At 40.2% G+C, this 27638-nt stretch overlaps 1 protein-coding gene across 4 annotated transcripts in view; it reads left to right on the top strand.

Moving 5' to 3' along the window:
- The window catches only part of neb (nebulin), an 84054-nt gene that overhangs the window by 34839 nt on the left and 21577 nt on the right, over window positions 1-27638 (top strand). For all 4 annotated transcript variants that reach the window (XM_080456565.1, XM_080456564.1, XM_080456563.1 and 1 more), the window contains exons 58-116: window positions 178-381; window positions 524-628; window positions 732-839; window positions 1119-1430; window positions 1530-1733; window positions 2363-2467; window positions 2583-2690; window positions 2778-3089; window positions 3194-3397; window positions 3577-3681; window positions 3834-3941; window positions 4178-4489; window positions 4614-4817; window positions 5026-5130; window positions 5841-5948; window positions 6055-6366; window positions 8068-8172; window positions 8417-8515; window positions 8664-8765; window positions 8866-8973; window positions 9263-9577; window positions 9849-9953; window positions 10087-10191; window positions 10309-10413; window positions 10514-10621; window positions 10826-10936; window positions 12542-12739; window positions 13244-13348; window positions 13520-13624; window positions 13722-13826; window positions 13914-14021; window positions 14200-14313; window positions 14465-14662; window positions 15904-16008; window positions 16157-16261; window positions 16351-16458; window positions 16784-16891; window positions 17123-17230; window positions 17343-17447; window positions 17542-17646; window positions 17752-17850; window positions 17963-18067; window positions 18337-18441; window positions 18544-18648; window positions 18904-19008; window positions 19243-19347; window positions 19489-19593; window positions 19805-19909; window positions 20127-20231; window positions 21244-21348; window positions 22826-22927; window positions 23057-23164; window positions 23943-24047; window positions 24518-24622; window positions 25284-25388; window positions 25492-25596; window positions 26299-26409; window positions 27015-27125; window positions 27352-27453. In XM_080456565.1, the coding sequence (XP_080312691.1) occupies window positions 178-381; window positions 524-628; window positions 732-839; window positions 1119-1430; window positions 1530-1733; window positions 2363-2467; window positions 2583-2690; window positions 2778-3089; window positions 3194-3397; window positions 3577-3681; window positions 3834-3941; window positions 4178-4489; window positions 4614-4817; window positions 5026-5130; window positions 5841-5948; window positions 6055-6366; window positions 8068-8172; window positions 8417-8515; window positions 8664-8765; window positions 8866-8973; window positions 9263-9577; window positions 9849-9953; window positions 10087-10191; window positions 10309-10413; window positions 10514-10621; window positions 10826-10936; window positions 12542-12739; window positions 13244-13348; window positions 13520-13624; window positions 13722-13826; window positions 13914-14021; window positions 14200-14313; window positions 14465-14662; window positions 15904-16008; window positions 16157-16261; window positions 16351-16458; window positions 16784-16891; window positions 17123-17230; window positions 17343-17447; window positions 17542-17646; window positions 17752-17850; window positions 17963-18067; window positions 18337-18441; window positions 18544-18648; window positions 18904-19008; window positions 19243-19347; window positions 19489-19593; window positions 19805-19909; window positions 20127-20231; window positions 21244-21348; window positions 22826-22927; window positions 23057-23164; window positions 23943-24047; window positions 24518-24622; window positions 25284-25388; window positions 25492-25596; window positions 26299-26409; window positions 27015-27125; window positions 27352-27453 (7854 nt within the window). The remainder of the gene's footprint in view (window positions 1-177; window positions 382-523; window positions 629-731; window positions 840-1118; window positions 1431-1529; window positions 1734-2362; window positions 2468-2582; window positions 2691-2777; window positions 3090-3193; window positions 3398-3576; window positions 3682-3833; window positions 3942-4177; window positions 4490-4613; window positions 4818-5025; window positions 5131-5840; window positions 5949-6054; window positions 6367-8067; window positions 8173-8416; window positions 8516-8663; window positions 8766-8865; window positions 8974-9262; window positions 9578-9848; window positions 9954-10086; window positions 10192-10308; window positions 10414-10513; window positions 10622-10825; window positions 10937-12541; window positions 12740-13243; window positions 13349-13519; window positions 13625-13721; window positions 13827-13913; window positions 14022-14199; window positions 14314-14464; window positions 14663-15903; window positions 16009-16156; window positions 16262-16350; window positions 16459-16783; window positions 16892-17122; window positions 17231-17342; window positions 17448-17541; window positions 17647-17751; window positions 17851-17962; window positions 18068-18336; window positions 18442-18543; window positions 18649-18903; window positions 19009-19242; window positions 19348-19488; window positions 19594-19804; window positions 19910-20126; window positions 20232-21243; window positions 21349-22825; window positions 22928-23056; window positions 23165-23942; window positions 24048-24517; window positions 24623-25283; window positions 25389-25491; window positions 25597-26298; window positions 26410-27014; window positions 27126-27351; window positions 27454-27638) is intronic.

The following is a 27638-nucleotide window of genomic DNA, read 5'->3' as shown; positions in this document are numbered from 1 at the left end:
CTCTCTCTCTCTATATATATATATATATATATATATATATATATATATATATATATATATATATATATATACATATATATATATATGTATGTATATATATATATTTTTTCATATATATTTTTTATTACATTTTTTCATATCTGTGATCTGACTGTGTGAACTTTTTCTACCCAACAGAATATTTACAAGGCTGATTTTAAGGACATGCAGGGTATTGGATGGGTTCCTATCGGCTCACTTGATGTGGAGAAGGCAAAGATTGGTGGTCGAATCCTGAGTGAAAGAAAATATCGTCAGCATCCAAGCAACTTCAAGTTCACCAGCACAACTGAAGCCATGCCCATGGAATTAGCTAAGGCCAATGCCCAGATTGCCAACAAGGTATTGACTCAGTATAAGATGTGCATTATAACATCAAATCATTATGCTGATTAAGACAATGAAATTCCTATCTCTTAAAGCGGAACATTTACAGTGTTTTCAATATAAATATTTGCCATAATGTCTGTACATATCATTACAGAAAGCATATCTTGCAGCCTGGGAAAAAGACAAGACCAAGATCCATATCATGCCTGATGCCATGGATGTAGTTTTGGCCAAAGCAAATAAGGCCAACTACAGTGTTGTAAGTAATTATACCAAGATATGGTGATATTAAAATGTACATACAATATGGATAAATGTCCACATGGTACTAAAGTGTATGGGATGTTCCTGTTTGTTCACAGAAAGGATACAAACAAGCAAATGAAGATGCCAAAAAGAAGGGCTATGATATACGTAATGATGCCATTTCCATCATTGCAGCCAAGCTTGGAAGGAACATTATCAGCGATGTAAGTTTCAGATTGGTTTCAGTAAACTGAAATACTATATATATATTTTTTTTTTAATAAAATACATTTTTTATATTACAATTACTACTACTACTAGAAAAAAACACTGTTTAGCCGTTTGGCCCCGTCTTACCTGAAACCCTCCCCCCATTGCCCCAACATACAATTTTGTGTGTTACTGTAAGTAAGTTGGCTATCACATAAACTATTCTTTTTTTCATCATTATAAAATAATTCATATGCACATTATCCTGAATTTTCCCTCCTTTTGTTTTGCAGTACAAGTACCACGCAGGATACCGTGCGCAGAGGGGCCACCATATTGGTGCCCGTTGCGTCGCTGATGACCCTCTGCTCGTGCTGGCTCTGAACTCAGCCAGGATTCAAAGTGATGCCCTGTACAAGAAGGACTTCCACAAGTCCAAGACCAAGTTCAACCTTCCGGTGGATATGATACAGTTTGAACTGGCCAAGAAGAACCAGATTCAGGTCAACCACGCCCACTACACCACCCGCCTGCACAACTGGACCTGCCTTCCAGATTCCACTGATGTTATCCATGCCAGACACGCGTATGATCTGCTGAGTGATGTGAGTACCTCAAACATATCAAATGTTATTTCATGTACTGTAATTGTGGCTCTACTCTGGTGAACTTTGATGCTGATTCATTTGCTCCTATCCATACAGGCTATATACAAGGCAGACCTGGTGGACAGTAAAGGTGTTGGATGGGTACCAATTGGTTCACTGGATGTGCTGAAGGCCAAGCATGCAGGAAAGATCCTCACTGACCGTGGCTACAGGGTGAAACTGGACACACAGAAATACACCTCGGACATGATGGGCATGCCTATGCTCTTGGCGAAAACAAACGCTGAGATCATCAACAAGGTATGAAATGAGATATCTTCATTTTGAGTAAGACTTTAGGTAAAATTAAATCAATACAGAATTACAAACTAGTTCCCCTCCAGATTACAAATACATATTTTTGGCTTTTGTATTACTGGGTTTAAATGGGCATCACTGAGTTGATTGCTGACATAAACAAACATCTAATGACACATCATGAAGCTCATGTCAATTGTCCACACAGGTGCCCAGCTCCACATTAACCTTTTGCCATTAGCATTAGCTAGCTAGTACAGTTGTTACTTTTCATTTGACATTTTGAACTATAATTTTAACCTGGTGAAGTGTGAAATACTCAAACTGTAATGATCTATTCAATATCAACATTGAAGTGCAGCAGGCCATAAGTGAAGGGTTCCTGTTAGACTAAGGCTAATCTAATGTCTCTGTGCACAAGATACTTAATTTCCCATCAATGCTTGGGTACAGGCATCACCCATCGGATGTATTGTTTCTTGCCTTGTTCTCTTGTTCTCAAGAGTGATACTAAATAAGAAACAAACTGTTTACCATAACTTTGTGCTTTTGTCCAGTAAACTTGACAAGATAATATAGTTTTGTAGAAAGATTTTTACCTCAGTTCTAACTTTTGTATTTTCTCATTACAGCGAAGCTATGTGGCACAATGGGAGGTTGACAAGACAAAAAATCACGTGACACCTGACCTGCCTGAAATTGTGCTGTCTAAGGCTAATGCTGCCAACATGAGCAAGGTGTGTATGAGTCTCACAGGAAATGCATTGTAACATGAGTGTATCTACACTACAGTATATTGTTTTCAGACTGCAATTGGTTGCTGTGACTTTACGTTTGTCATTTTACTTTCAGAAATTGTATAGACAAGCAGTTGACGACATGTTCAGAAAGGGTTATGACCTCAAGGCAGATGCAGTTGCTATTATTGCGGCCAAGCACGGGAGAGAAATTATCAGTGATGTAAGTGACCTCATCCTTTTTTTCATATTATAATCATATTATGTATTCATATCTATTCTGACAATTGCACAAATTCTGTTCACACAGTACAAGTACAAGGCAGGTTTCCGTAAGCAGCAGGGCCACCACATTGGTGCGCGCTGCGTCCAGGATGACCCTCTGATCATGCTGGCTCTGAACTCAGCCAGGATTCAAAGTGATGCCCTGTACAAGAAGGACTTCAACAAGTCCAAGACCAAGTTCAACCTTCCAGTGGACATGCTGACAATTGAGCTGGCCAAGAAATGTCAGAAACAAGTGAATGACGCCCACTACAGAACTTACCTGCACAACTGGACCTGCCTGCCAGATTCCACTGATGTTGTCCAGGCCAGGAAGGCCTATGATCTGCAGAGTGATGTAAGTTTTTAGAATTGAATCACAAAGCAAGATTTGTATTGAAAATATACTGTAAGCTTTTTCAAAACACTCATCTCATTCTCTGTATTTCCACTGGAATCTAGAAAATCTACAAGGCTGATATGGAATGGATCAAGGGAATGAGTTGGGTCCCTATTGGTTCGGTTGAAGTGGAGAAATCAAAGAAAGCAGCAGCGATCCTGAGTGAAAGGAAATACCGTCAGCACCCTAGCAACTTCAAGTTCAAAGCTCAGACAACTGACATGCCATTTGCCCTTGCTGCATACAATGCCCAGACCATGGACAAGGTACCAATAGCATATCTCATGTTTTTACTTCCTCTTTATTTGTGTAATTAGGCAGGAGTCCTGGAGGCATTTGTGAAGGTTAAAGTCAAAATATATTTATACAATTAAATTATGTTCTTATATAAACTTATTATGCTTGGAAATAAAGTAATTAAATGTTCTTGATCATCCCTTTACAGAAAGCATACGTTGAAGCTTGGGAGAAGGATAAGACCAAGTTCCACCTGCCGGTTGATACTCCAGAGATCGTCCTGGCCAAGCAGAACAAAATCAACACCAGCCTGGTAATAAATCATATGATTTTGCATGAGCCAGTAGTATTTTAAGTTAACATGCCCAGGAGATGCATTGTAACATGAGTGTATCTACACTACAGTATATTGTTTTCATACTGCAATTGGTTGCTGTGACTTTACGTTTGTCATTTTACTTTCAGAAATTGTATAGACAAGCAGTTGACGACATGTTCAGAAAGGGTTATGACCTCAAGGCAGATGCAGTTGCTGTTATTGCGGCCAAGCACGGGAGAGAAATTATCAGTGATGTAAGTGACCTCATCCTTTTGTGTGTAAAAATATTATCGTGAAGCATTTGAGGACACCATCAGGAAGGGCTACTTCCTGCCAGAGGATGCAGTTTCCGTCCTGCACGCCAAGAACTCTAGAAACATTATCAGTGATGTAATTACTCCTTTGATGTTAGAATTTTTCAGACTATACTTCTTTGTACCATTTTTACAAATAACATTAAAAAAACATTTCCGTTTTGCCAATTTTCCAGTACAAATACAAGGCTGGCTTCCGTAAGCAGTGTGGCCACCACATTGGAGCCCTCAGCATTCAGGATGACCATATGTGCATGCTGGCCGCCAATGGAGCCAGGATCCAGAGCGATATTATCTACAAGAAGGAGTACAACAAGATCAAGACCAAGTTCAACCTGCCAGGGGACATGCTGCAGTTTGAACTGGCCAAGAAATGTCAGAAACAAGTGAATGACTTCAACTACAGAACTAAACTGCACAACTGGACCTGCCTGCCAGATTCCACGGATGTTGTCCAGGCCAGGAAGGTCTACGACCTGCGTAGTGACGTAAGCAGCACTGGAACTCTTGACTGGTGTTATTACAGTTGATGAATGTCGGGACTGATGATGTGCTAAATTTGTTGCATAACATTTGATTCACAAATGACGGATGTTGGTGCTCTACTTTTAGGCTGTGTACAAAGCTGACATGGAATGGATTCGTGGATGTGGCTGGAATCCTCAGGACTGCATAGATGTCATCAAAGTGAAAAATGCCCAGTCCATCATCAACGAAAGATTGTACCGTCAGCATCCTAGCCAATTCAAGTTCACTGCTCAGACAACTGACATGCCGTATGCTCTTGCTACAGCCAATGCCCAGATCATGGACAAGGTACCAATAGCAAAATCTCATGTTTTTACTTTCTTTTTATTTGTGTAATTAGGCAGGAGTCCTGGAGGCATTTGTGAAGGTTAAAGTTAAAATGTATTTACACAATTAAATTAAGCTCTTATATAAACAAAACTCAGGTTGCTTAGAAGTTTATCTTCTGTTTGCTTGGAAATAAAGTAATTAAATGTTCTTGGTCGTCCGTTTACAGAAAGCATACGTTGAAGCTTGGGAGAAGGATAAGACCAAGTTTCACCTGGTGCCTGATACTCCAGAGGTCGTCCTGGGCCGGCAGAACAAAATCAACACCAGCCTGGTAATAAATCATATGATTTAACAGTCAAACATACAGCTAGACAGTATATACATACACATCTATATGTGTGTGTGTGTGTGTGTGTGTGTGTGTGTGTGTGTGTGTGTGTGTGTGTGTGTGTGTGTGTGTGTGTGTGTGTGTGTGTGTGTGTGTATATATATATATATATATATATATATATATATATATATATATATATATATATATATATACATATACATACATATTTCTTTCTCTTCTTTTTAATGTTTTGCTCACCTCTTTAATTACATTATTAAAAGGTTAGTTGTGAGCTTGTAGATCTGCTACTTTTGGCCAAATATTCGCCTATTATGAAATGCCCAAAATAGGGATGCTAGAGTTTATCTACTGTACCCTATATTAAAAGTGTCTAATGGCAGGCCGGCGGACCTATGACTCAGACATTAACCATACATAAAGGCCAGCCGGTGGCCCGTCACATATGACAGGCATAACCCGGTCATATTGCCCATATACTGAGTGCCGAGTGCAAAGTCGGCTGGATTCTCCAGAACCGATGTTCTGCAATGGATTTCCATATACAGTATTTAGATCAGTGGTTGTCCAGAACCGACTTGCAACAATGTTGCCTATATACAGGGAGATCTTGTATCTTGTCTTTGACAGGTACTACTGTATGTAAATACACTGTTTTACTATGTCTCATGTCACATTTTTGCCCCTCACAGAAACTGTACACCAAAGCGTGGGATGATACAAAGGCCAAGGGCTACCATATCAAGGAGGATGCCATCGCTGTGCTGAAAGCCAGAGCCTCCAGAGACATCATCAGTGACGTAAGAGAAATATTCACTGATTACAGCGGCTCACTTGTTACCGATTCATAGAGGAGACACCAATTCTCATGTCTTTTCTCTGTCTATCTCTCTCTCTCTCTGTTAGTACAAATACAAGGCAGGCTTCAGAAGTCAGTGCGGGCACCACATTGGTGCGCGCTGCATCCAGGATGACCCTCTGATCATGCTGGCTCTGAACTCAGCCAGGATTCAAAGTGATGCCCTGTACAAGAAGGACTTCAACAAGTCCAAGACCAAGTTCCACCTTCCAGTGGACATGCTGACAATTGAGCTGGCCAAGAAATGCCAGAAACAAGTGAATGACTTCAACTACAGAACTAAACTGCACAACTGGACCTGCCTGCCAGATTCCACTGATGTTGTCCAGGCCAGGAAGGCCTATGATCTGCAGAGTGATGTAAGTTTTTAGAATTGAATCACAAAGCAAGATTTGTATTGAAAATATACTGTAAGCAGGAAGGTCTACGACCTGCAGAGCGATGTGAGCTTAATTTTGTACTTGTCTGATGTACTCATAAAGTGACACCCTCCTTTTTGTATTTTTGGATGATACATAGATCCATTTCAACTCAGGGTTGTTGCTTTTTCCCCCATATGAGCTGTGGAGCTCTAGGTTTAGAGGTGGTGGGCTCTATTTTCGTCCGAAGATCATATACCCACTATATGGGGTTTTAGCATTGCGCAAAAGGCGTTCCTGTGCAAAAGTTGCTATCTTCAGACACCAGCCTTATACCTAAAACACCTGCGCTACCCGTTACATATGCATAGGTGTGGTTTGGGCGTTACAATAATAAAACCAATCAACCAATGCCATTGCCTTTAAGAGGAGACTGTGCAAGCCATTATCCCCAATGTAATTTTACGCTCTCTCCCTCTCTGCCCATGGAAGAGAGACGTTGCCTTGGAATAAAATTATATTTGATACACAGAATTATCACTCACACATTGCTACATTGCTTGTTATAGAGAACTTTAAATTACAGCAATCTGCTTGTGTTCTGGATTAATTAAATGAAATGGTCTGGTGTGGTTATAGCAAACGCAGATCAAACAACATTGTATTAGTCTTTGATAAGCTTAATAACTGCCAAAGACGTTTATAAACGTCTTTGAGAAATTAGCTGTTGCCTGCCAAAGACGTTTAAAAACGTCCTGAAAAAAAAAAAAAAAAAAAAAAACTTTTTTCAAAAAAAAAAAAATTCTAAAAAGATTCTCTAATTATTTAGTATTGACACCTTTTCGATATTCCAAACGAATAAGGAGATAACAATTTCCAAAGATTTGCTGCTCCATCCACTTCAATGTTAAAATTGAAACGGACAAACAATTCACAATGTTTTTTGGTTTGAAACCACTGGTTTTGAGCTATTTTCAAACATCAAACAACACATGACAACAAGGTCAAATTGACCTCGTTGACATTTGTGAAACCACACCTGAATCTCATCTGTGATTAGAAATTTTCTGGGGATCAATCATACTGGAGAAAAATATTTTGTGGCTATGCGAAAAGGTACCAAAATCGGTCAAAACCCTGGCAGAGGCTACAGACTGTTCTGAAAAAACTCTGGCAGACTGGCAACTGCTGATAAATACACAATTTATTGACACAATGAATTAACAGTCACAGTTTTGTGGATTACAGTAAAATTGTAATGACAATCACATTCACAATCACTTAATTCCGAAGTGAACTCTGCAGCCGCACTGGGGCGCCGATAACGTTGGACTCCATACACCCGACATTTGCTTCATAGGCTCTAGCCTTTGATTGCCTTTCAATGAAACCATATTTGATAGACATAAGTATCACCTACATGTACTGATTATAGAGAGTGTTATATTATTGTAATCCGTCGCGACAACACGCACACAGGCACACCTCCAGGCGCAAATAACGGAGTCGGCATAACGAATAGCAGGTATAGCGGGCGTAAGATAACATTTAGGGACAGTGCCAGCTCCCTTGTGTGTAATTCACAGGTAGCGGCTAGGCTAACAGGTAAGGCACCGGCAAAAATAGGGCCCGGTATCTAAAAGATGATATGATACAAACACATCATGATATGCAACATAACTCTGGTGTCTACTTCCGCAGAATGTGTACAAAGCTGACATGGAGTGGATTCGTGGATGTGGTTGGATACCACATCAGTGTGTGGATGTTCAGAAAGTGAAACACGCTCAGAAGATCCTTGCTGAAGTAAGTCTGTCTCTTAACTCCCATCATCATCATCATCATCATCATCATCATCATTATCCCACAGACTTAAGTGACTCTCATTACCTGTGAGATTCTGCATATTATTATATTTCTTCGACAGATGTTTTGTATGGTTAAACAAATATGAGCTAGAATTAGATTTTATTTGTCATACCATGGGAAAGAAAAGTGTGTATGTTAATGTGGTGAGATGTTTAAACCATTGTTGATGCTGTGTTAACAGAGAGGCTACCGTGTGAAGTTGGATACACAGAAGTACACCGCCTCCACAGACAGAGTGGACTTTGTTTGCGCAAAGAATGCTGCTGAAGTCCTTAATGATGTGAGGAATGAGCTCTTCTGTTTGGCACCTCTTGTGTTCTCTTATCTGCTTATGTTATCATTATTGTATGACATTATTATAATTATTGTAATACATGCCGAAGAGAATCTTGTGATTGGTAATTGTCTTTTGACTCTACACTCCACAGTGGAAGTATCGTGAGGCCTGGCAGAAAGACAAGACTAAATACACGCTGACAGACACCCCAGTCCTGGCCACAGCTAGAGAGTGTGCTAAAAATCTCCATCCGGTGAGACATATTGAAATGGAAATACAGGATATTACCCAAAATAAATTAATGTATTTAAAAAATAAATAAGTTGTACTATAACAATTGACTTTCCTCTCAGCATCTGTACACCAAGGATTGGAACAAGGCCAAGCAAACTGGCTTCTTCATGCCTGGAGATGCGGTGGGAATAAAGCAATCCATTCACAATACTAAAGTACAGAACCAGGTGAGTGCGCAGGCCATGTAGTGTTTGCTTCTTTTACAACAACAGTTTTTTCCCTCTACACCAAATCTCTTCACCAAAAATAGCCGAACTACAAGCTCACAATGCGTCGTGAGCTTGTATCTGCTATTTTTGGTGAATGCTCCCCACAGAATTGGAATGCTAGGGTTCAAGTGGTTCTTGTAAAAAAACAAAAAAGTTCCTATCAAACAAACATCGTTCCCGGACCTCCTGTTGAAGATACATGGTTTAGAATGAATAATAAAAAATATCCTCTTCGTTTCCCACACAGCGCCTCTACAGGGAGGGCTTCGTGAAGCAGTGCGGTCACCATATTGGCGCCCGCTGCGTTGAGGACGACCCTCTTATCATGCTGGCCATTAACTCAGCCAGGATCGGCAGTGATGCCCTGTACAAGAAGGACTTTAACAAATCCAAGACCAAGTACAACCTGCCAGTGGACATGCTCCAGTTCGAACTGGCCAAGAAGTGCCAGAGACAGGTCAACGATGACCTCTACAGGACAGGACGTCTGCACCAGTGGACGTGTATGCCTGATCAGAACGATGTCACGCAGGCCCGCAAAGCATACGAACTTCAGAGTGACGTAAGCACTGCATAATAAAAATGCACTGAAGCGGTAACTTGTCTTCAGCACACATATAATAATAATACATAATATCAGACTTATATAGAGCTTTTTTATATAGTTCCCAAAGTCGCTTTACAAAACAAATCAAAATAAACAACTTTCTTAGGAGCGAAAAAGTTAAAAGGCTAAAAACATTAAGCTAAAACTAAGCATATATCATTACCGTGTATAAATAAATACATTTTCCTTCTTACTGCTCAATATGTAACCTTGCTTCTGTCCACAGATTCTCTACAAGGCTGACCTTGAATGGATCCGTGGCTGTGGCTGGATACCAGCAGAGGGTGTTGATCATGTCAAAGTCAGGAAGGCCCAGTTGATTCTCAATGAAGTACGTTCACCACCATAACATATTCATTATTATCGTCATTCTCTGTGTGTTTGTATGAGTCGTGGAGAAACGTTTAATATGCTTTTTTATGAATTATTTGTGTCTCATGTTGTTGTTGTGATGTCGCTTGCAGAGGCACTACAAGAAGCATGCCAAGGAATGCTTTGGCAAATTCACTCTCATTGTGGACCGACCAGAGCTCGTTCTGGCTAGGATCAATGCTGCCAATCTCAGCGACGTATGTAAACCAAGAAAAAAAAGAAACAAGATAACACAGAATTTAACTTTTGAGGGTATTGTTGTGGTTTTTCCTGTGAATTCTGACAGGTAATTTAATTCGTTTTTCGTATATTAGCTTAAGTACCACGAGACCTTCAATGCAGAGAAGGGTCATTACATCGGCTCGGAGGACACTCCTCAGCTGGCCCATAGCCGGGAGCAGAACGTGAACTGCAGTGAGGTACTGTATATAAACCATATCATTCATTCATTCACTAGCCACATTTACAGATGTGACACTTACTGATTACTGACTCTGATGACCCTTTATGGGATTTCAGAAACTTTACAAAAGCCAGTGGGATGAGAGCAAAGCTACTGGCTACAAGCTGGACCACCAATACATCCCCCTGCTCACTCACAAGAAGAGCCGAGAGATCATCAGCGATGTGAGTCTCCATCCTACTTGTGCGATGATATCCAATTGTGTCTTATTTCTTTGTAACCTAGCATTTTATTACTGATCATCTCCCAAGGTTCTTCATGATAGACGATGTTGGTGTAACAAAAAACATGTACACTGATTTTTTATATTAATAATATTGACCCCTTGTATTGACTGTTGTTTCCCCTTTGAAATGGAATGCTAATAGGCCAAGTACCACGATCTCCATGAGAAGCACAAGGGTCACTACCTGGCTACTACCCTGGTTGACTTCCCTGAGGTGGTGCGCTGTGGAGAACAAGAGAAGGGCAAGGGATTGGTGAGATATTCTGGTTAAAAAGATAATTACAAAATAAAATATGAATAATAAATTATAATAATTAGTTTTCCGTTAGCAGTTAGTCACTTGTATTTTTTACACAATGTTTTGCATTTCTGATGTAGCTCTTGTACTGTATATCAGTTGGCGTTGGCTGTATTGTGTTATTATGCAACTCAGTAATTAGGCCATTACATAAAACTGGGTGATATGATTAAAAAACATCAATATTGAGTCTCAATGGTGACACCTGGGTGACAGCATTGAAGGTAGGGTAAGTGATATTTTTGGGTTAAAACAAAACAAATTGTTGAAAGGTTAAAGCAATATATTCTGATAGTAGTCATTGCTATAGAGTGTTTGTTGACCTGAAAATACATTTTCTGTTTATTAAAGAGCTTGAGAGACATAAACACTATATAGCAATGAGTACTATCAGAATATAGAGCTATTTAACACTTATTTTAGCCAAAGAAAATACCTTACCCTACCTTTAAATTGACCAGAGTCCCTCAGAGTTTTATACTAGTGTCTTTTCTGTTTTCGCTCTACATTAAATATCTCCGCTGAAAATAGCCAATCTACAAGCTCTCAGAGGTTGTAGATCTGCTATATTCTGCGACGGGTTTTCCCTGAATATGGATGCTGGGGTTTAAATGGTTAATTCATCATTTAATTAATTAAAAGTTGGTCACATTAAAATAATTATCATATTGGAGAATGATCTGCCCCTATTATGACAGCATTTCTATAATAAAAGATTCTCCCAGGTAATTTATTAGTAACCCTTTAGACAAGTGGTTCCCAAAGTTTTTACCTCCAGAGTCAAAAGAGAAATTAGACGTTTGCCCAGGACCCAAACAGGTGAAAATAGCAGATCTATAAGATCGTTTATCTTATCACTTAAAAAACGTTGACAGGATGACAATTCAGTTCACGTTCTATATATTTTAAACTGTATGATCTCAACATGGCCATGAAAAGGCTTTCCAATCATGTACTGTAAACAACCATCAAAAACAAAACTAGCTCTGCATAGATAGAGGAACAGCAGCGATATTTAAGGCCAACAAAAATGAAAAATAAGAAAATCGTTTAAACCTACTTTGTGCAAAAGCATTACGTAATGGTCAAACCCTGAAATAATTTACTTATGGCAGTCTTTTGTGTTGGGACAGTGTAGTTTATAGTTGAACATGGAGCAAAAAAAAAACATTGTCATGACAAGTCCTGGTACTGAATGAACAGTTACAATGTCGACAGGCTCATCTCTCCTTGTTTTAGTTTAAGGTTGAGCTTGTAGATCTGCTATTTTCACTACTCCGTAAATGTTTTCTTTTAAAATTGTATTTATGGAAATTATTATTATTGAAATACTTTTGAAAAAAAGTTGGAATTGTTTTTAATTGATTATTTGTTTTTGTTTAAACTCTTTTTAAATGTAGGAAACGGAAACAAATATGTATTTACTTGCGACCCATAAAAATTGGCGACCCAAACATGGGTCCCGACCCATTGTTTGGGAAACAGTGCTTTTGACTGCATTATTCATCAAAATTGTTTTTTTTTGTTCAGATGATAATTATTATTATTATTTTTTTTCAGAGGCTCTACCAGAAGGATTACAATCTTAACAAGACCAAAAGCCACATCCCAGCAGACATTATCGCCAACCAGGTGGCTAAGAGATGCCAGGACATGCTGAGTGACGTCCTCTACCGCACCCGTCTGCACCAGTGGACCAGCCACCCCGAACAGGAGGACCTCATCCGCGCCCGCAGGAACAATGAGATTCTCAGCGATGTAGGTTTTTTTCCTGCGGCGCTGCAATTGTAATGTGATTGTTCTGTCAGGCACTGTAACAGCCAAAATAGAGGATCTCAGAATCTCAGGCATTTTCACCTTCAAAGACTGTGGTATCAAAATAAAACATTAGATCATATGGAAATTTATGATAAGGAGAAAATGTGATTGTTTTTCCCATTGTTATAACTTTTCATTTAGATTTTTATAGGAGACAAAAAAGGGACAAGCATTAATTGCAGATTAAATACAATGGCTCTTCCAAGAGAGACAGCCCCAAACCCTGCACCCCCACACCAACCACTACGAAAAGGATAAAATAAATGATAACTATGACAATACTACCACAATAATCACAATATAATAATTCAAATAAACATAATCAAACAAAGACAAAGTTAACAAAAAAATAAGATCAATTAATCAAATAAAAATCAAATACATTAAAATCAATAGTTTTTCCCATTGTTGATGATTCTATAATTATGATATGCCATACTATAGGCGTTCTACAAGGAGGATCTGAACTGGATGAAGGGTACGGGCTGCTACGCATGGGACACACCTGAGATCATCCGTGCCAAGAAGTCCTATGAGCTGCAGAGTAATGTGAGTTGAAGATCATACTTGCAAACATGCTTGATTTACTGTATCATCAATCATGATGTATTCTTTATGTGTAGATTGGGTGTGAAGTATTATATATGGACTGAACATTTGAATGAGTCCATGAACAGGACCTGGTGTGTTCATTTATCCTTGTCCTCCTGTCATTTACAGCTGAAATACACAGAGGCTGCTAAGAAGGAATTCGGCAACTACTCCATCGTGACAGACACCCCAGTCTATGTGACTGCTATTCTGGGCAGCACCTGGGCCAGTGAGGTGAGTGATCATTCCCTTTGTTTAAAATAAATAATGTCCTTGGAGGAGTTTACCCAAGTAACGTAATCATAACATGGATTTTAAAATATTCCCACAGCTGAACTACAGGGAGGCTTACCATAAGGAGAAGCACCTGTATACCACCATTCTGGATACCCATGACTACGCCAGATGCCACGACTTCAAATATTACTTCAGCAATGTAAGCATGCTATTCACTTTAACTGAGACATCAGTTCTAGAACTGGTGCATTTTCAACAATGATAATGCCATTTCTTCTGTCTACAGAAAAACTACACAGCTGCTTGGGACAAAATCAAGGCTACTGGCTACTCACTCCCACACGACTCCCACAGCATGGAGCACGCCAAACATCAGAAGATCGTGCTCAGCGGTGTAAGTTTAACTTTGCCTTGTTTAAAGAGTTCCGACAATATGGAGTGCCCCTTCTTTGTGGCTTCCAGCCCTCCACCGTATGTGGTTTAAATTTTCATTATTGACGGACAGAACCTTTTATGTTCAGTCAAAGCCCTTTGCAGATGAGACTGTTATGTTCTTTTCCTTTCCTCCCTAGGTGAAGTACAAGGCAGATTATGAGAAATTCAAGTCCCTCTACAGTCTGCCCAAGTGCCTGGAGGACGATCCTAATACTGCCCGCTGTGTCAAAGCTGGAAAGCTCTGCATAGATGTATGCTTTGATCGATTTCCACTTCTCTCATGGATATTTATTATTAGTTGAATCATACTTTTTTTTGTTGTATTATTTTCGAATGTATTGATTACATCTGTATAACGTGAGAAATTAAACCCGTTGGTGTTTATTGTTGCTGCTCTCATAGCGCCTGTACAAGAAAGACTATGAGAATACCAAGGCCAAGAATCACATCCCAGCAGACATGCAGGAGATCCTGCTTGCCCGTACCACCCAGAACGCTGTTAGCGAGATTGGCTACCGCAAGCACCTGCACCAGTGGATCTGCCTGCCCGACATGCAGGTGTACGTCCAAGCTCGCAAAGTCAACGAGCAGCTCAGTGATGTGAGTGTTTACCCTTACAAAACCCTGTGCCCTTGGGTGACCTGAAAAAGCCTTAAAATGTTTTAAATATAAATATATTTCGATATATATTATATATACTGTATATCATACTGTATTTATGAATGTATATATAGTGCTTACCTTTAGCGCTATCTTACCTATGTTAGCTATGTCTGCATTTAGTGTTTAAGCCATAACATCTAGCGCTAACTATGTTGCCTACGTTTAGCTTAAGTCTTTAAATCTCTTGATGCATTAAATCCCTAGTTTGAGTTAAACATGCTTGTATTTTCTCCCATTTCACTGGTGAAATCCGTCTTCTATTTCATTCAATACATATATATATATTTTTCATTTCTATCTCATTTCAATTGAAAATGATTTGGTATTAACTGTCTTAACGCACTGAGAGCCAGAATTATTTCTGGCTATTTCTGGCCAGTACGATATATATATATTTTTTCAAAGTAAAAAAAAAGTGCTTAGGAAGCGAGATAGGCCTACAGCCTTTTTCAGTTATAAGTTAACACATTGAATGCCAAAAACGGTCCGGACCGTTTTTGAGGGTCCAAACGAGAAGTGCCGAAAACGGTCCGGACCGTTTTTGACCCAATTCTATTTTTATACATGTGGGCCACGTGGGGCGCTAAAACGAAACTTTGACATCACCCAAGGAGTTTCTGAGAAGAAGAGGCTGGATCTGGCTCCATGTAAAAAATCCTTCCGGTCGGCGTTTTCAATGTTATCTCCTTGATTAAAAGCTTAATATCTCCATTTCTTTTTAATGTGGTGGAAACGAGCCGTTTTCGATCGGCGATCACGCTGCAATGGAGGGTCGCGTTGGAAATATTATTGTTCCAGGCGTTAGTCGGGACCCTCCGCCGTCTCGCACGCACGCTTTGTTTACATGCACTTCCTCGTCGGGGCTTCTCACAGCACGAAATGTATAACGCAAGTGGATGGAAGAAATGCTGGCACTCAACGTATAATATTTTAATAAACCTCTGGCACCCAATGTGTTAATGGCACTCAATGAGTTAATAGCTTAACTGTAAAACATGCAGTCAACCTGACCACGCCCCAATGCACCATGAAACCTTGCCTTGACCACAGTTTGAATGGTCAGATTAAGTGTGGTCAGATTTGATTGAAGCTACAATAACAAGATTACAGATGTGTGTGTTTACACATTTTCTATAAACTGTCTTCATAACAGTTCATTATGTGTGCCTTCCCTATAGATCTTCTACAAGGATGACCTGAATTGGATTAAGGGTGTCGGCTGCTACGCCTATGATACACCAGAGATCCTCCGTGTCAAGCATGCTGAAATCCTGAAGAGCGAGGTCAGGCAAATCATCACCGTCTTTTTCTGTCTTCTGTCCTCTCCTTTTCATCACTCCCCATCACCTCCGGTGGTTCTCAAAGTAGTAATGTTAGAAACTTGTCTGGTGTGGTCAGATTAATCACATTTGTTTCATTACTGTATTCCAGGCCAAGTACAGAGCCAAGGGCATAGAGAGCTTCAAGGAGTATACCGTTGTGACGGACACCCCGGTGTATGAGACCGCCAAGCTGGGCGCTGTGAACTTGAGCGATGTGAGTGCCACATTCTTGAACCCATAGTCTATTTGCTCGTCTGTTCATTAGACTGCAAAGATAAAAAACTGTTGTTTTGTCCCTTCCAGCTGCATTACAGGTACGATTACAACGTCAATGTCAAGGGCACCAGCAGCGCACCTGCTGTCACCATGGAAACTGAGAGGGCGCGCCTGGCCAACCACATCCAGAGTGATGTAAGACATTACTTCTCAATATTAGAGCCCGACAAGTCCGCCGATTACCAATGTTTTGATCAGTATAATTTTTTGGTCAAAAACGGCAATATTTTCTAATAAATTTGATTATAATATATACATTTATATTTGAGAACGTTGAGAATGTTTAACTTTAATCATACAATGAATAAGCGTATATAAAATTAGCATATATAAACTCTAGCACAAGGCTAGCCCGCACAAGACTAGCCGTTCCTTGTTAAGGGCATTTTCTTCTTCTAGCCAGTTTATCCATCGATTATTTATTGTGCTGTAATGGGTCTATGCTCTATCCTGTTTTCAGAACTTGTACAAGGAGGCTAACAACATGTCCATGGCCACTGGATACACCCTGCCCAATGACACCCCAACCACATTGCAGGTTAAAGCCAACAGCATTGTCACCAGCAATGTAAGTCCTTCAATATCTTCTTACCTTCAGTAGTCCGCTATCCAGTTCCCTTGACATAAATAAAAGCTGTTTTAATCCTGCACCAAATTACAATTACTGCACATATTCATGGAATGAATGCCATAGAAACCGGGGACAAAATGTAATTAATAACCAAAAGTGCTTCACTTATTTCCTGTTTAATGCTACAACGTCACAGACCATGTTTATTTTTTCATTTCTACTGTTTAGGTAAAGTACAGGGAGGCATATGAGATGATGAAGGCAAAGGGCTACCAGCTTCACCCAGAGGGCGTGAACTTTGTGTGCGCCAGGAACGCCAACAAAATCATGAACGATGTAAGATTACATACAATGCTTTTCCAATTGCTGTAAACTATACACTTTTTTGGTTTGACCCTAAAAACACGATGAAGTGATCTCATACCCACTCTCCCCTGCCTCTCTCCAGCGCCTGTACCGTGCGAAATATCACAAGGAGAAGGACAAGATCCACTCAGAATTAGACACCCCCGAGATCAAGCAAGTGAAGATGAACCAGGATCACATGAGCCCCGTATGTGCAGTATCCATCTGTTTCCTTTTTTGGTTCCTGACATGCTTAACTTTGGATAACGACGTGAACACCCTTTCCTCTCCTCTCCCCACAGATTTGGTACAAAGAGAAGTACAACAGCACCAAAGGGCAGCTGATCTCCATGGCCTGGACGCCTGAGCTGATGCACTGCTCCCGTGTCAACGAGCTCACCAGTGATGTACGCCAGAAAGCGACATCGTTTTAAACATCTACATGTATATTGTTTCAAGAAATCCGATTGTCCATGCTATGAAAAAAAATCTAATACATTTTATGTCATCAGATTCGTTACAAAGAGGACCTGCAGTGGCTGAGAGGTATGGGCTGCTTCCTGTACGACACCCCTGAGATGGTCACCCTCAAGAACATCAGCAAGTTCAGGGTGGGTGTTTTTGCCCCTTAAATATTCCTTGCAAGCATGTCTGCTGTCTCTCAACAGAATAGTCTTGTGATCATCATTTACATTACAATCTTTTTATTTTTTCCTTTTGCAGGCCAACTATCCAGTTGAGGCAAAGAAGAACCATGCTAAGTTCACCGTGGTCCTGGACACACCAGAATACCAGCGTGTGACGGAGCTCAAGACCCACATGAGCAACGTGAGTCATCTGGGCTTATCTCGTTATTTACAGTCATTTGGCTACTCCATCAGATCATCTAAACAAGGCACTGTTTAGATGAAATCACAGTAATGTTTTAGGAAGTTGTCTAATGGCATCAGACACTTCTCTAATCTGCAATTGTGCATCCTTACGTTTATCAGGAAAAAAAAGAAACTACTGCATGAGCTCTGTTTCTACAGTAAATTAAAACACCACAACTGATGCTTCGGCACTGATGTCTGTCACTTGTTTGCGTCTCTCTTCAGCTGGTCTACAAATTCAACGCCAAGCAAGAGATGACTAAAGTACACATCCCTCTCAATGCCATGGACATCGAGAGAGTCAAATGGGCCCAGCAGCTGTCCAACAAGGTAAATTCAGAGTAGCCATCACCATGTTATTCATAAATATTGCCACAATGCTAGCCGCGTTATACTATACGACATATTCTGTTCTTTCTGTTCTCTCTGCAGTTCCTGTACACAAGCCTTGCCACAAAAGAGAGGGCCCACTATACCCCAGACCAGCACACCCCACAAAACGTCCATGCCAGGCGTATGAAGGTTGTCCAAAGTGATGTAAGTCTGCCTCCTGGTTCCTCTTTATTATATCACCCATCAGGTTTTCACCCATCTTAACTATGCTGATGAACAGAATTCACTGTCTGATTTCAACACTCAGAACACTGCTGTGTTTTCAAACTACTGCTTTAGCATGTTGATAGGAAACACTTTTTCAGGTGACTTTAGTTTCTGCTAGTTTTGAAATAACTGAATAGCGCTGTCAAGGAATTCCCTTTCTAATATTTTGCATCAACTCATCCCCTCCTCCAGGTCAAATACAGGGAACAGTATGAGAAGATGAAGCACAGGTACACACCCATCGCGGACACACCTCTCCTTATCCGTGCCAAGAAGGCCTACCTCCAGTCCAGTGATGTGAGTATGCGCTTTGGTTAACATCCAGAAGGAGCAATACGAATTATGAACCAGTTATCAAATGGGATAATGGTTTTGTTTTTATTAACTCTGTTGACCCTGTTCAACTTACCTTTCTCCTCTGTAATAATAATAATGTTATGATAGTTGTTGTGGTGATGGATAATGAAAACAAAATTAGCTTCTGTTATTTGCTTGATATCTGACCTTTGTTGTTTTTGTCCGTATCTCTAGCTGCGATACAAAGAGACGTTTGAGCTGGCAAAGGGACACTATCACTCGGAAAAGGACGCCCTGGATATTCTCTGTGCCAAAAGAGTCAGAGATGACATCAGTGAGGTCAGGATTTGAAACAACCAGATTATTTGCAGTGTCTTCTTCTGCCTCTCTACATTGAAGATTTTTTAATAATACGGACATGAGCCATGGAGAGGTGATTAAATCTCTATCTATCTCTCTCTCTCTCTCTCTCTCTCTCAGGTCAAATACAGGGAGAAGTACATCAGCACCCTGGGCACATGGAAGTCCATCCCTGACCGTCCTGAGTTCTTCTACAGCAAGATTGCCAGTGATAACATCAGCAGCGTGAGTACAGCCGTCTGAATATTAAAATGCTAATATAAAATGTATTGAAACTGACTTTAGATTTGCTTCTAAAATGTTGTTTTACTTTCAGAATTATAGACACAGGCGCAACACTGGACATGTATATTTGGCATTGTGTATCACAGTTGTTACTTACACAAAGGAAGGACAACAGAATAACCAGTAAATAACCAAATTTCTTTGTTCTTAGGTCAAGTACAAGGAGGATCTGGAATGGCTGAGGGGAATCGGCTGTTACGTGTGGGACACACCTGAGATGGTGCAGGCTGAGAGGAACAAAAAACTGTTCAGCGAGGTGAAGGATCTCTGAAGTGCTTATGTTGTACTGTAAAGTGCTATTAGATGGTATCATTCTGTGATAAGTTCCTATGTTGTGATAACAACTTTGGATTAAGTTTTAAAACGTTTAATGAACAATGGAATCCATCCATGACATTGTATCATATCAGAAAGTCTCAAATAACGTTTTTTTCCTGCAATCTCATAGAAAATGTTTATTTTCTTGCTAACAGAGACTGTACAAAGCCTCCTTTGAGAAGAACAGAGCCAACTTCCACTACACCAGTGACACTCCATTCTTCCAAGCTGCCAAAGCTGCCTCCGTTCTCATCAATGACGTAAGTAACCTCATTTTCTGAATACAAATCACAGGAAATAACGTGGTTATTGATGTACCTTTTAACTGTGTAAACAAGCAACCTTTTAAGCCTTTTTTTTCTCATCATGCATCTCAATTGGATTATCAGCTTTGGAGGTAAAAGATAAATTCATAGTAGCATTTAAATGATCATTTATAATGTGTGTTTGACCTCTTCTACTGATTATGATCAACGCAATTGTGGGACTGTTGTTTTTCTTTTCTCTTTGTATCACATTATGCTTTTTAACCTTACCTTCTCTCCAGCAAAAGTCTCAATACATAGTTGTCATAGTTCTGGATGTGTGTCTTTAACTGCCTTTTGACATTCTGAGCAGAGGGCCTATAGAGCTGACTATGAGAAGAGCAGGTCTAAGTTCACCATTACTACAGATGATCCTAGATACATACTGGCCAAGGAAAACAAGAAGATGAGCCAGGTAAAAAACCCTGGAATGGACTGTACGAGAAACCCACCTTCTGCCTCCCTCGGGCCAATGAGATCAGGCTTGCCTCTGAGCCTGGTGCATGGGGTCCTCAGCTGGCTGCTGGAAGTCATCGTAGCATGGCTATGACGTCACTTTGACATAATTCAACACAAAGTCTCTTTCACTCTCTGAGAGAGACTTTCTCTTTCTCCTTCCACACAGGCGTCCCAAATAACAAAGAGCTCTTGGTGGGAAGCTGTCTTGAGTGAGAGGGACTATCCTTAATCTTTGCCTTCAGAGACATTATGATAATTATTTCACCCTGTAAACATTTTTTTCGTAGAAACAAGCCGCTACGGCAACTCTGCTATTTTTCAATTTGGCTGTTGATCATTGTTGTTCACTTGTTTTGCACTGAGGGCAAAGATTAGGATGCCGGCTTCTCACTTGGACCTCAGGAGAACCATCTCCAGTCTTCCAGTGTTCAACTTTTTGTTTGTGTGTTTGTACTCAACATTGGCATGCTGTGTGTGTGGTTGTGTGTGTGTGTGTCCTTATGGACAGAAAATGTATAAAGCCAAAGCCAAGGACCTGCTAAAGAGTGGCTGCAATGAGCTGTTTCGACCTGACATCCTCACAGCCCTTTACCAGACCGTCATGGGCAGTAAGGTAAACTAGTACAGAGAATCATTAAGGCCACTAATGGCACCGTTCCTGGTGCTGATTCACAAAGATCTAAGAGTTCATTCATCCCAACTTAAGCTGTGAACATTCACATTTAAACTTCACACCACCACCTGTACTTTCATCATGCTTTTATTTGGATTTAGCCACCACCACCCATCCCCCACATCTTAAGCTGTCATTCATCCCTAGCATTCTTGTTTAATATACCATCCTACTGTAAGTACAGTCCTGCAATGGGGTAACTCTGCAGTCATACAGAATGATCTAGTCTGCCGTTGTAATCAAAACACACCTGTCTGCAACACACTGGAGACATAGTTTAATATTAACAGATGTGATATTTGCTATACCACTGGAAACACAAACAAGCTCTGTTAAATGTTTGTTTTTTTGTAATAAATAACAGAAACACCATTCTGTTATAAGCTAATACATTGTCTTATCTTATTTCAGCTTTCAGCTAGTCAAATAGTCTGCTACTGTTAGCTTGAATGAGTTTGGCAATACATGCCATTATGGATAGTATCACACACAGACAGGTTACATGATTTAAATGGATTTTCTCATAAGTGAATCTCATGTTTACTGAAACTATGTATCAGGCTCACAGACTCAAAGACAGGACATTCTGTGTATCGCACAGTAAGGATTAGATGGACCATTAGTCATCGCAAGCTGTGTGGATAATCCACGTTTCATAACTGATTCCTGAATATTGGTAACATGAATCTCTGTCTTCATTCTCACACTCAAAGTAACTTACTCATTGTTTGTGATGCATGTTTTTAAGGCATGTTTTGTAAACGTATGCATGGCAACATTTAACCTCATTTAGAGAACACATTTAATTTATCTTCATAACAAACTTAAATGCTATATTTTCACATACTGTAAGAAAATATTAGAGATTAAACAGTGTTCATGTTAACTCTGAAAGTGTAAAACTGGGCCTGTAAGGGTCAAGGATTTTACTGGGTAGTTAGTTAAAGCCTCACTATGTAACTTTTTTTAATGAATACATTAAGATTTTGTCCAATCTGTATGGTAGAGTATGTTAATACAATGTATAACTTATACAATTGGGGTGGTTGTATTTTGTCTCCCTGCTCCCCTATTGAGACATTTAGATTGTGTCAAAGGTCATGTCTCACCTAGACACAGGATCTGACACAATTTTTTACCTGATGGTCAAGATTAAATTTATACCCCGAGCAAGCAGGCCGGCTCTATTAGCTCAATAGTAAAAATGTCAGCACTTGCGCAGGAAACTGGGTTCGAATCTGGGGTAGAAGAGGAAAGTTACATAGTGCTGCTTTAATGGTACCGGTATTACATATTCATTGAATGTAAACAACTTTTAAATAAGTACATAGAATTAGACAAGTATATTTACAGCATATTTAAACACGTATGAGTGATTCTAACTTTTGCGTCCTCTCGCGTCACCCTCTTCCCTCAGTTGAAGTACAGGGAGCAGTATGAGAAGGCCAAGGATAAGTTCACCTCCATCTTGGACACACCTGAATATGAGTCCCACAGACGCACCAAGAAGATCAGTGATGTGAGTGTGCTTCTCTTTTGAACGCAAAATGACCAATTGAAGAGTTGCATCTGAAGCTTTCTTTCTGACATTTTCTACTTTCATTCCATTCGATCCTGCCATGTGACTGTTATCGTAATTGTCTTGCAGATCATCTACAGGATGGACTACAACAAGACCAAGGCCAAGGGATACAGCCTGCCTTATGACACTCCCTACCAGCAGCACATGAAGAAAGTCAAGGAGATCACTAGCACTGTATGTACCCTTTAATGTAATTTATCCTTCCATAGACATTGTGAGGCCAAGGACAGGTCATATAGTAAGTTAACATCAGAACTGCTGTCTGTTAACCCATTCAATCCAGGGACGCATCTCTGTCATTCTAGATTTCTTTGTCTATTCAAAAATAGCAGATATACAAGCTCATAAATCTTTGCTTCTGGGGGTCCCTGGAACAAAATATTTAGCGAATGTTCGCTTTAAAGAACATATTTAAAGATTTGCACACATTTTCACGATTTTTCAGAAATAGCGGATCTACAAGCTCGTAGTGTGGCACTCTGTGCCGCGCTATGAGCTTGTATATCTTCTATTTTTTAGTAGCTAAAGAATGCGTTCCTGGTCTTAATGGGTTAAGTGCTCGGGTGGCGCAGCGGTAAAGTCCCTGCGTAGTTGTGGGTTTGAATCCACCGTGGTGCATCCGGCTTTGTCGGGCGTCTATGCGAACACAATTGACCCGTGTTCGAGGGAGGGACGCTGGGTGGGGAGGGTGATATTGGTCATTGCACGTACTCCTACGGGCTCGTGCGGCACCTGTCAGAGGGGAGTGTTGGGCGGGAGGAGTAGGCCGAAGGCCAACAACAGCGACAACACAGGAATGTATGTGGGGAGGAATTAATTGGCATAATGATTAAATTGGGTAGAAGAAGGGGGTAAAACATTATTGGCTACTATAAATAAAAAAAGAACTGCTGTCTGTTGTTTATTTTGTTTTTTTTATAATCGACTGAATATTTTGTCATGTTTCTTTTAGCTGAAGTACAAAGAGGTGTACGAGAAGAGCAAAGCTCAGATCAACATGTTGCCAGATGCTCATGAGATCCGTGCTGCCAAGGAGGCTTACAAGAACATCAGCAACGTGAGTGTGCCCAATAAAACCAGTGGTAGAAAAAGTACACCGATTGTTTTTAAATCGTAGCAATACCACAATACAAAAATACTCTGTGAGCTTGTAAATCATCTCATTTCAAATAGCAGAAGTATAAAATAGTGCTTAACTGTCTGTTTTGTAATTATAATCTCTAAATCTGGAAAGTAACTAGTAATTAATGCAGTCAAATAATTGTATTTGAATTAAGTACAATATTTGCCTCTGAGATGTTGTGGAGTATAAATATAAAGTATCAAAAAATGGGAGTACTCAAGTAAATGAGTAAGTATAATCGGTTACTTTCCACCAGTGAATAAAACCTATGCATTAATCAAAAATGGAATGAATTAACCTATAAACAGGTTGTACAGAATGACGGATTGACTAAGAAGGAGCTATTGCTTTGCTCATTGTAATTACCTGCTTTCCATGACCATTTTTATTCTGTCGATTCTCAGCTTGATTATAGGAAGAAGTATCACGCCACCAAGAACAAGTGGATCTGGACCCCAGACAGACCTGACTTTGTCAATGCTGCCAAGAACACTCTACAGCAGAGCGATGTGAGTTAATAGTACTTGTACCATATGCTGTGTATTAGTGATCGACCGATCAACCGATATTGTTTTTCAGTGGCCGATGCCGATATTTTGAGAATAGGGAATGCGAATAGCCGTAAAAAGACAATTATCTTTTTTGAGCGGTGTAACCGCTCCTATAAGTGGGTTTAGGACCCATCCGTGGTGAAAGTTTTTCTTTCCGTCACGAAAATTTGTCTTTCGCTGTGACCGCCATGCTGTGGAAAACACGCCCATAGGCTAAGCTCTGCAGGACGTGCTGTGATTGGCTAGCGAGACACATGATGAAATTAACTTCAAACTTCGCAGACGCGCTGTGATTGGCTAGCGAGACGCATGATGAAATTAATAATAATGTAAATAGCACCGCTCACTTCACACTGGGTGTGATTTTTTCTTTTCTTTTTAATCTAATAAAATACAGCATTAATAATGTGAAACAGTAGCTAACACACATAACTGAAAACAACAAGCAGAACTGCCCTGACTGGTAGTTTTCTCCCACAAACAACAAGCAGAAGTGCCCTGACTGCCCCTAGATGCCAGTGCACAAATATCGGTCGACCACTACTGTGAATATATATGTTTTATTTCAACAACAGGAATCTCCCTTATGTCACTCTAATATATATTCCTTTGTCCACAGATTGAGTACAAGTATGATAAGGAGTCGATGAAGGGCTATGTGCTGTCAGTAACGGATGATAAGAACACACTCCTGGCTATGAGGAATTCTGATTTGAATAGTGATGTAAGTAACTCCCCTCTCCATTACTGTATACAGTAAGCTCTATAATTCGCGCTATAAGAATGCACATACTCAAGTCTGCATTTTGTATTTCTTAACCCTCCAGCGCAAGTACAGACAGAAGTATGAGGAGGGCAAGGGTCACTACATCCCCGTCTTGGACACTCCCCAGATCCTCCATGCCAAGTCAGTCCGTTCCCTGATTTCTGAGGTGAGAACCGTACAGTTTCTGCGCATACACAATCTTATAACCACTTGTACAACCAGGGATTCTCAACCTTTTTCATTTCAAGGGCCACCAGTTTGATATGTATAAGGCCACGGACCTACGATTATTTGTTTTAAGGAGCCCAATCTACACTGTAATATCCTCAGTGTTTATTTAACTGTGAAAGTGTACACACGGAACCAAATGGATCCATTGGCTCCATTTGTACACTCAGAATTACAGACCCAAAAGGGTACATTTGGACCCCTGGTGGTCCCCGGCCCCGACTTTGAGAAACAGTGATTAAACCCTCTATATTTATTCAACTTGAACTGAGTTGGCTCTGTAGTCCTCTAAACCAAATCTCTTTGCCAAAAATAGCCAATGTGCAAGCTCACAACACATTATGAGCTTGTAGATCTGCTGTTTTCGGGTGAATGTTCCCAGAATAGTGATACTAGGGCTCAATTGGATAATAACAGAAGACGAGGCTGGCAGAAATCCTCAATGGAAAACGAGAATCCTATCTCTCAGTATAGACTTTATCATGTTGTTTTCACTCTCTTTCTCTCTCACACTCTCAATCTTTCCCAAGGAATAACATTGTATAGTCTGCATTGTAGGTACTATATCCTACAGAAAGCATTGCTTTAAGTTAATATGATATTATAAGCCCCTGTTTCAATGTCTATTTTCCTACCCCAGAGTAAATACAAGGAGGCCAGTAAGAAGGACATGGGGGCCGGCTTGTTCACCACCATGGCCCAAAACCGCGACACCATCCACAGCAAAGAAGTCAACAAGCTTATCAGCGGGGTAAGGTCACCTGACACCCTTCCTTTGAAAATTAACCACTTTCAACCTGATGTCACAATGTTCTTAGATTATTTAAAGCATGTTCAACTGTGATCAATTTTAATCTGATCAATTGCAATCTTTAAAACATTTCCAAGAATATACAACATTTTTGAAATCCTATATTAAAATTGCCTTAAGGGAGGACCGGCCGGCCAGCAGACCACGGCCATATCTCTCTGACTCAGACATAACCATAAACAAACCCCATACACCCATATATAGGCATATATGGAGATTTGGTTGTCCAGAGCCACAGATCAGATCTCCATATATGGGCATAAAAGGGACGGGTACTCTGACACTATGACTCAGACATATTGGTCGAATCGGCGGTGCGACGTAGGTGTACACGGCCCGAACTTCTAGTTTTCAAAAATAGCAGACCTACAAGCTCAAAATTTGCATCACAATGTAATGCGTCGTGAGCTTGTAGATCGGCTATTTCCACTAAAAGCCATACGACAACGTATACACAATCTTAAGTGTTTAAGCTACTACTCGGCCATCTGTCAATCCTCCAATTGTATTTTTGTTTTTAACTTTCCTTTCCACCCCTGCAACAGAAACTGTACAAACAGAAGTTTGAGAAGGAGAAGGGCCAGTCCAAATACAACCAGATGATTGTCCCCCCAGATGTTAAGCACGCCATGGATGTCGCCAAGAGTCAGAGCAGTGTAAGACATTTTAACAGGCTCTGAATTATCCTAACTTCTTTGTTGTCATTGATTTCACGTACTGTAGTATAAAATGCATTCCACACTGGGATGGAGGCATAGGATATTCATTAGAACATTGCCACAGAAAGTGGTGACTCTACTGTATATAGTGTAGTCCAAGGCTCTCTCGTGTGGTTCATTCATCTGTATGCCTCTGTCTTGTTCCTTCTTCCCAACCCTGTAGTTTGCCTACAAGAAGGACGCCAAGGCCAGCCTGTGTTACACATCAGTAGCCGACCGCCCTGACATCAGGAAGGCCACCCAGGCCTCCAAGCTCGCCAGTGAAGTAAATACAACCGATACTTGTAGACACATTAGCAGTCTGAGATCACATCAGATAGGAGAATCATTAGCAGTCTGAGATCACATCAGATAGGAGAATGACATAACAATATATTATAATATAACAATATTAATATTGAGGGGTTCCAAAGATTTTCTTTTAGAATACACGTTTGGGTGCACAGTGAC

This window comes from Gymnoscopelus braueri (genome assembly GCF_963280865.1).
Source record: "Gymnoscopelus braueri genome assembly, chromosome: 18".
Classification (NCBI taxonomy): domain Eukaryota; kingdom Metazoa; phylum Chordata; class Actinopteri; order Myctophiformes; family Myctophidae; genus Gymnoscopelus; species Gymnoscopelus braueri.
Note: the sequence above shows the minus strand (reverse complement) of the source record. Positions and strands in the feature narration are given on the sequence as shown.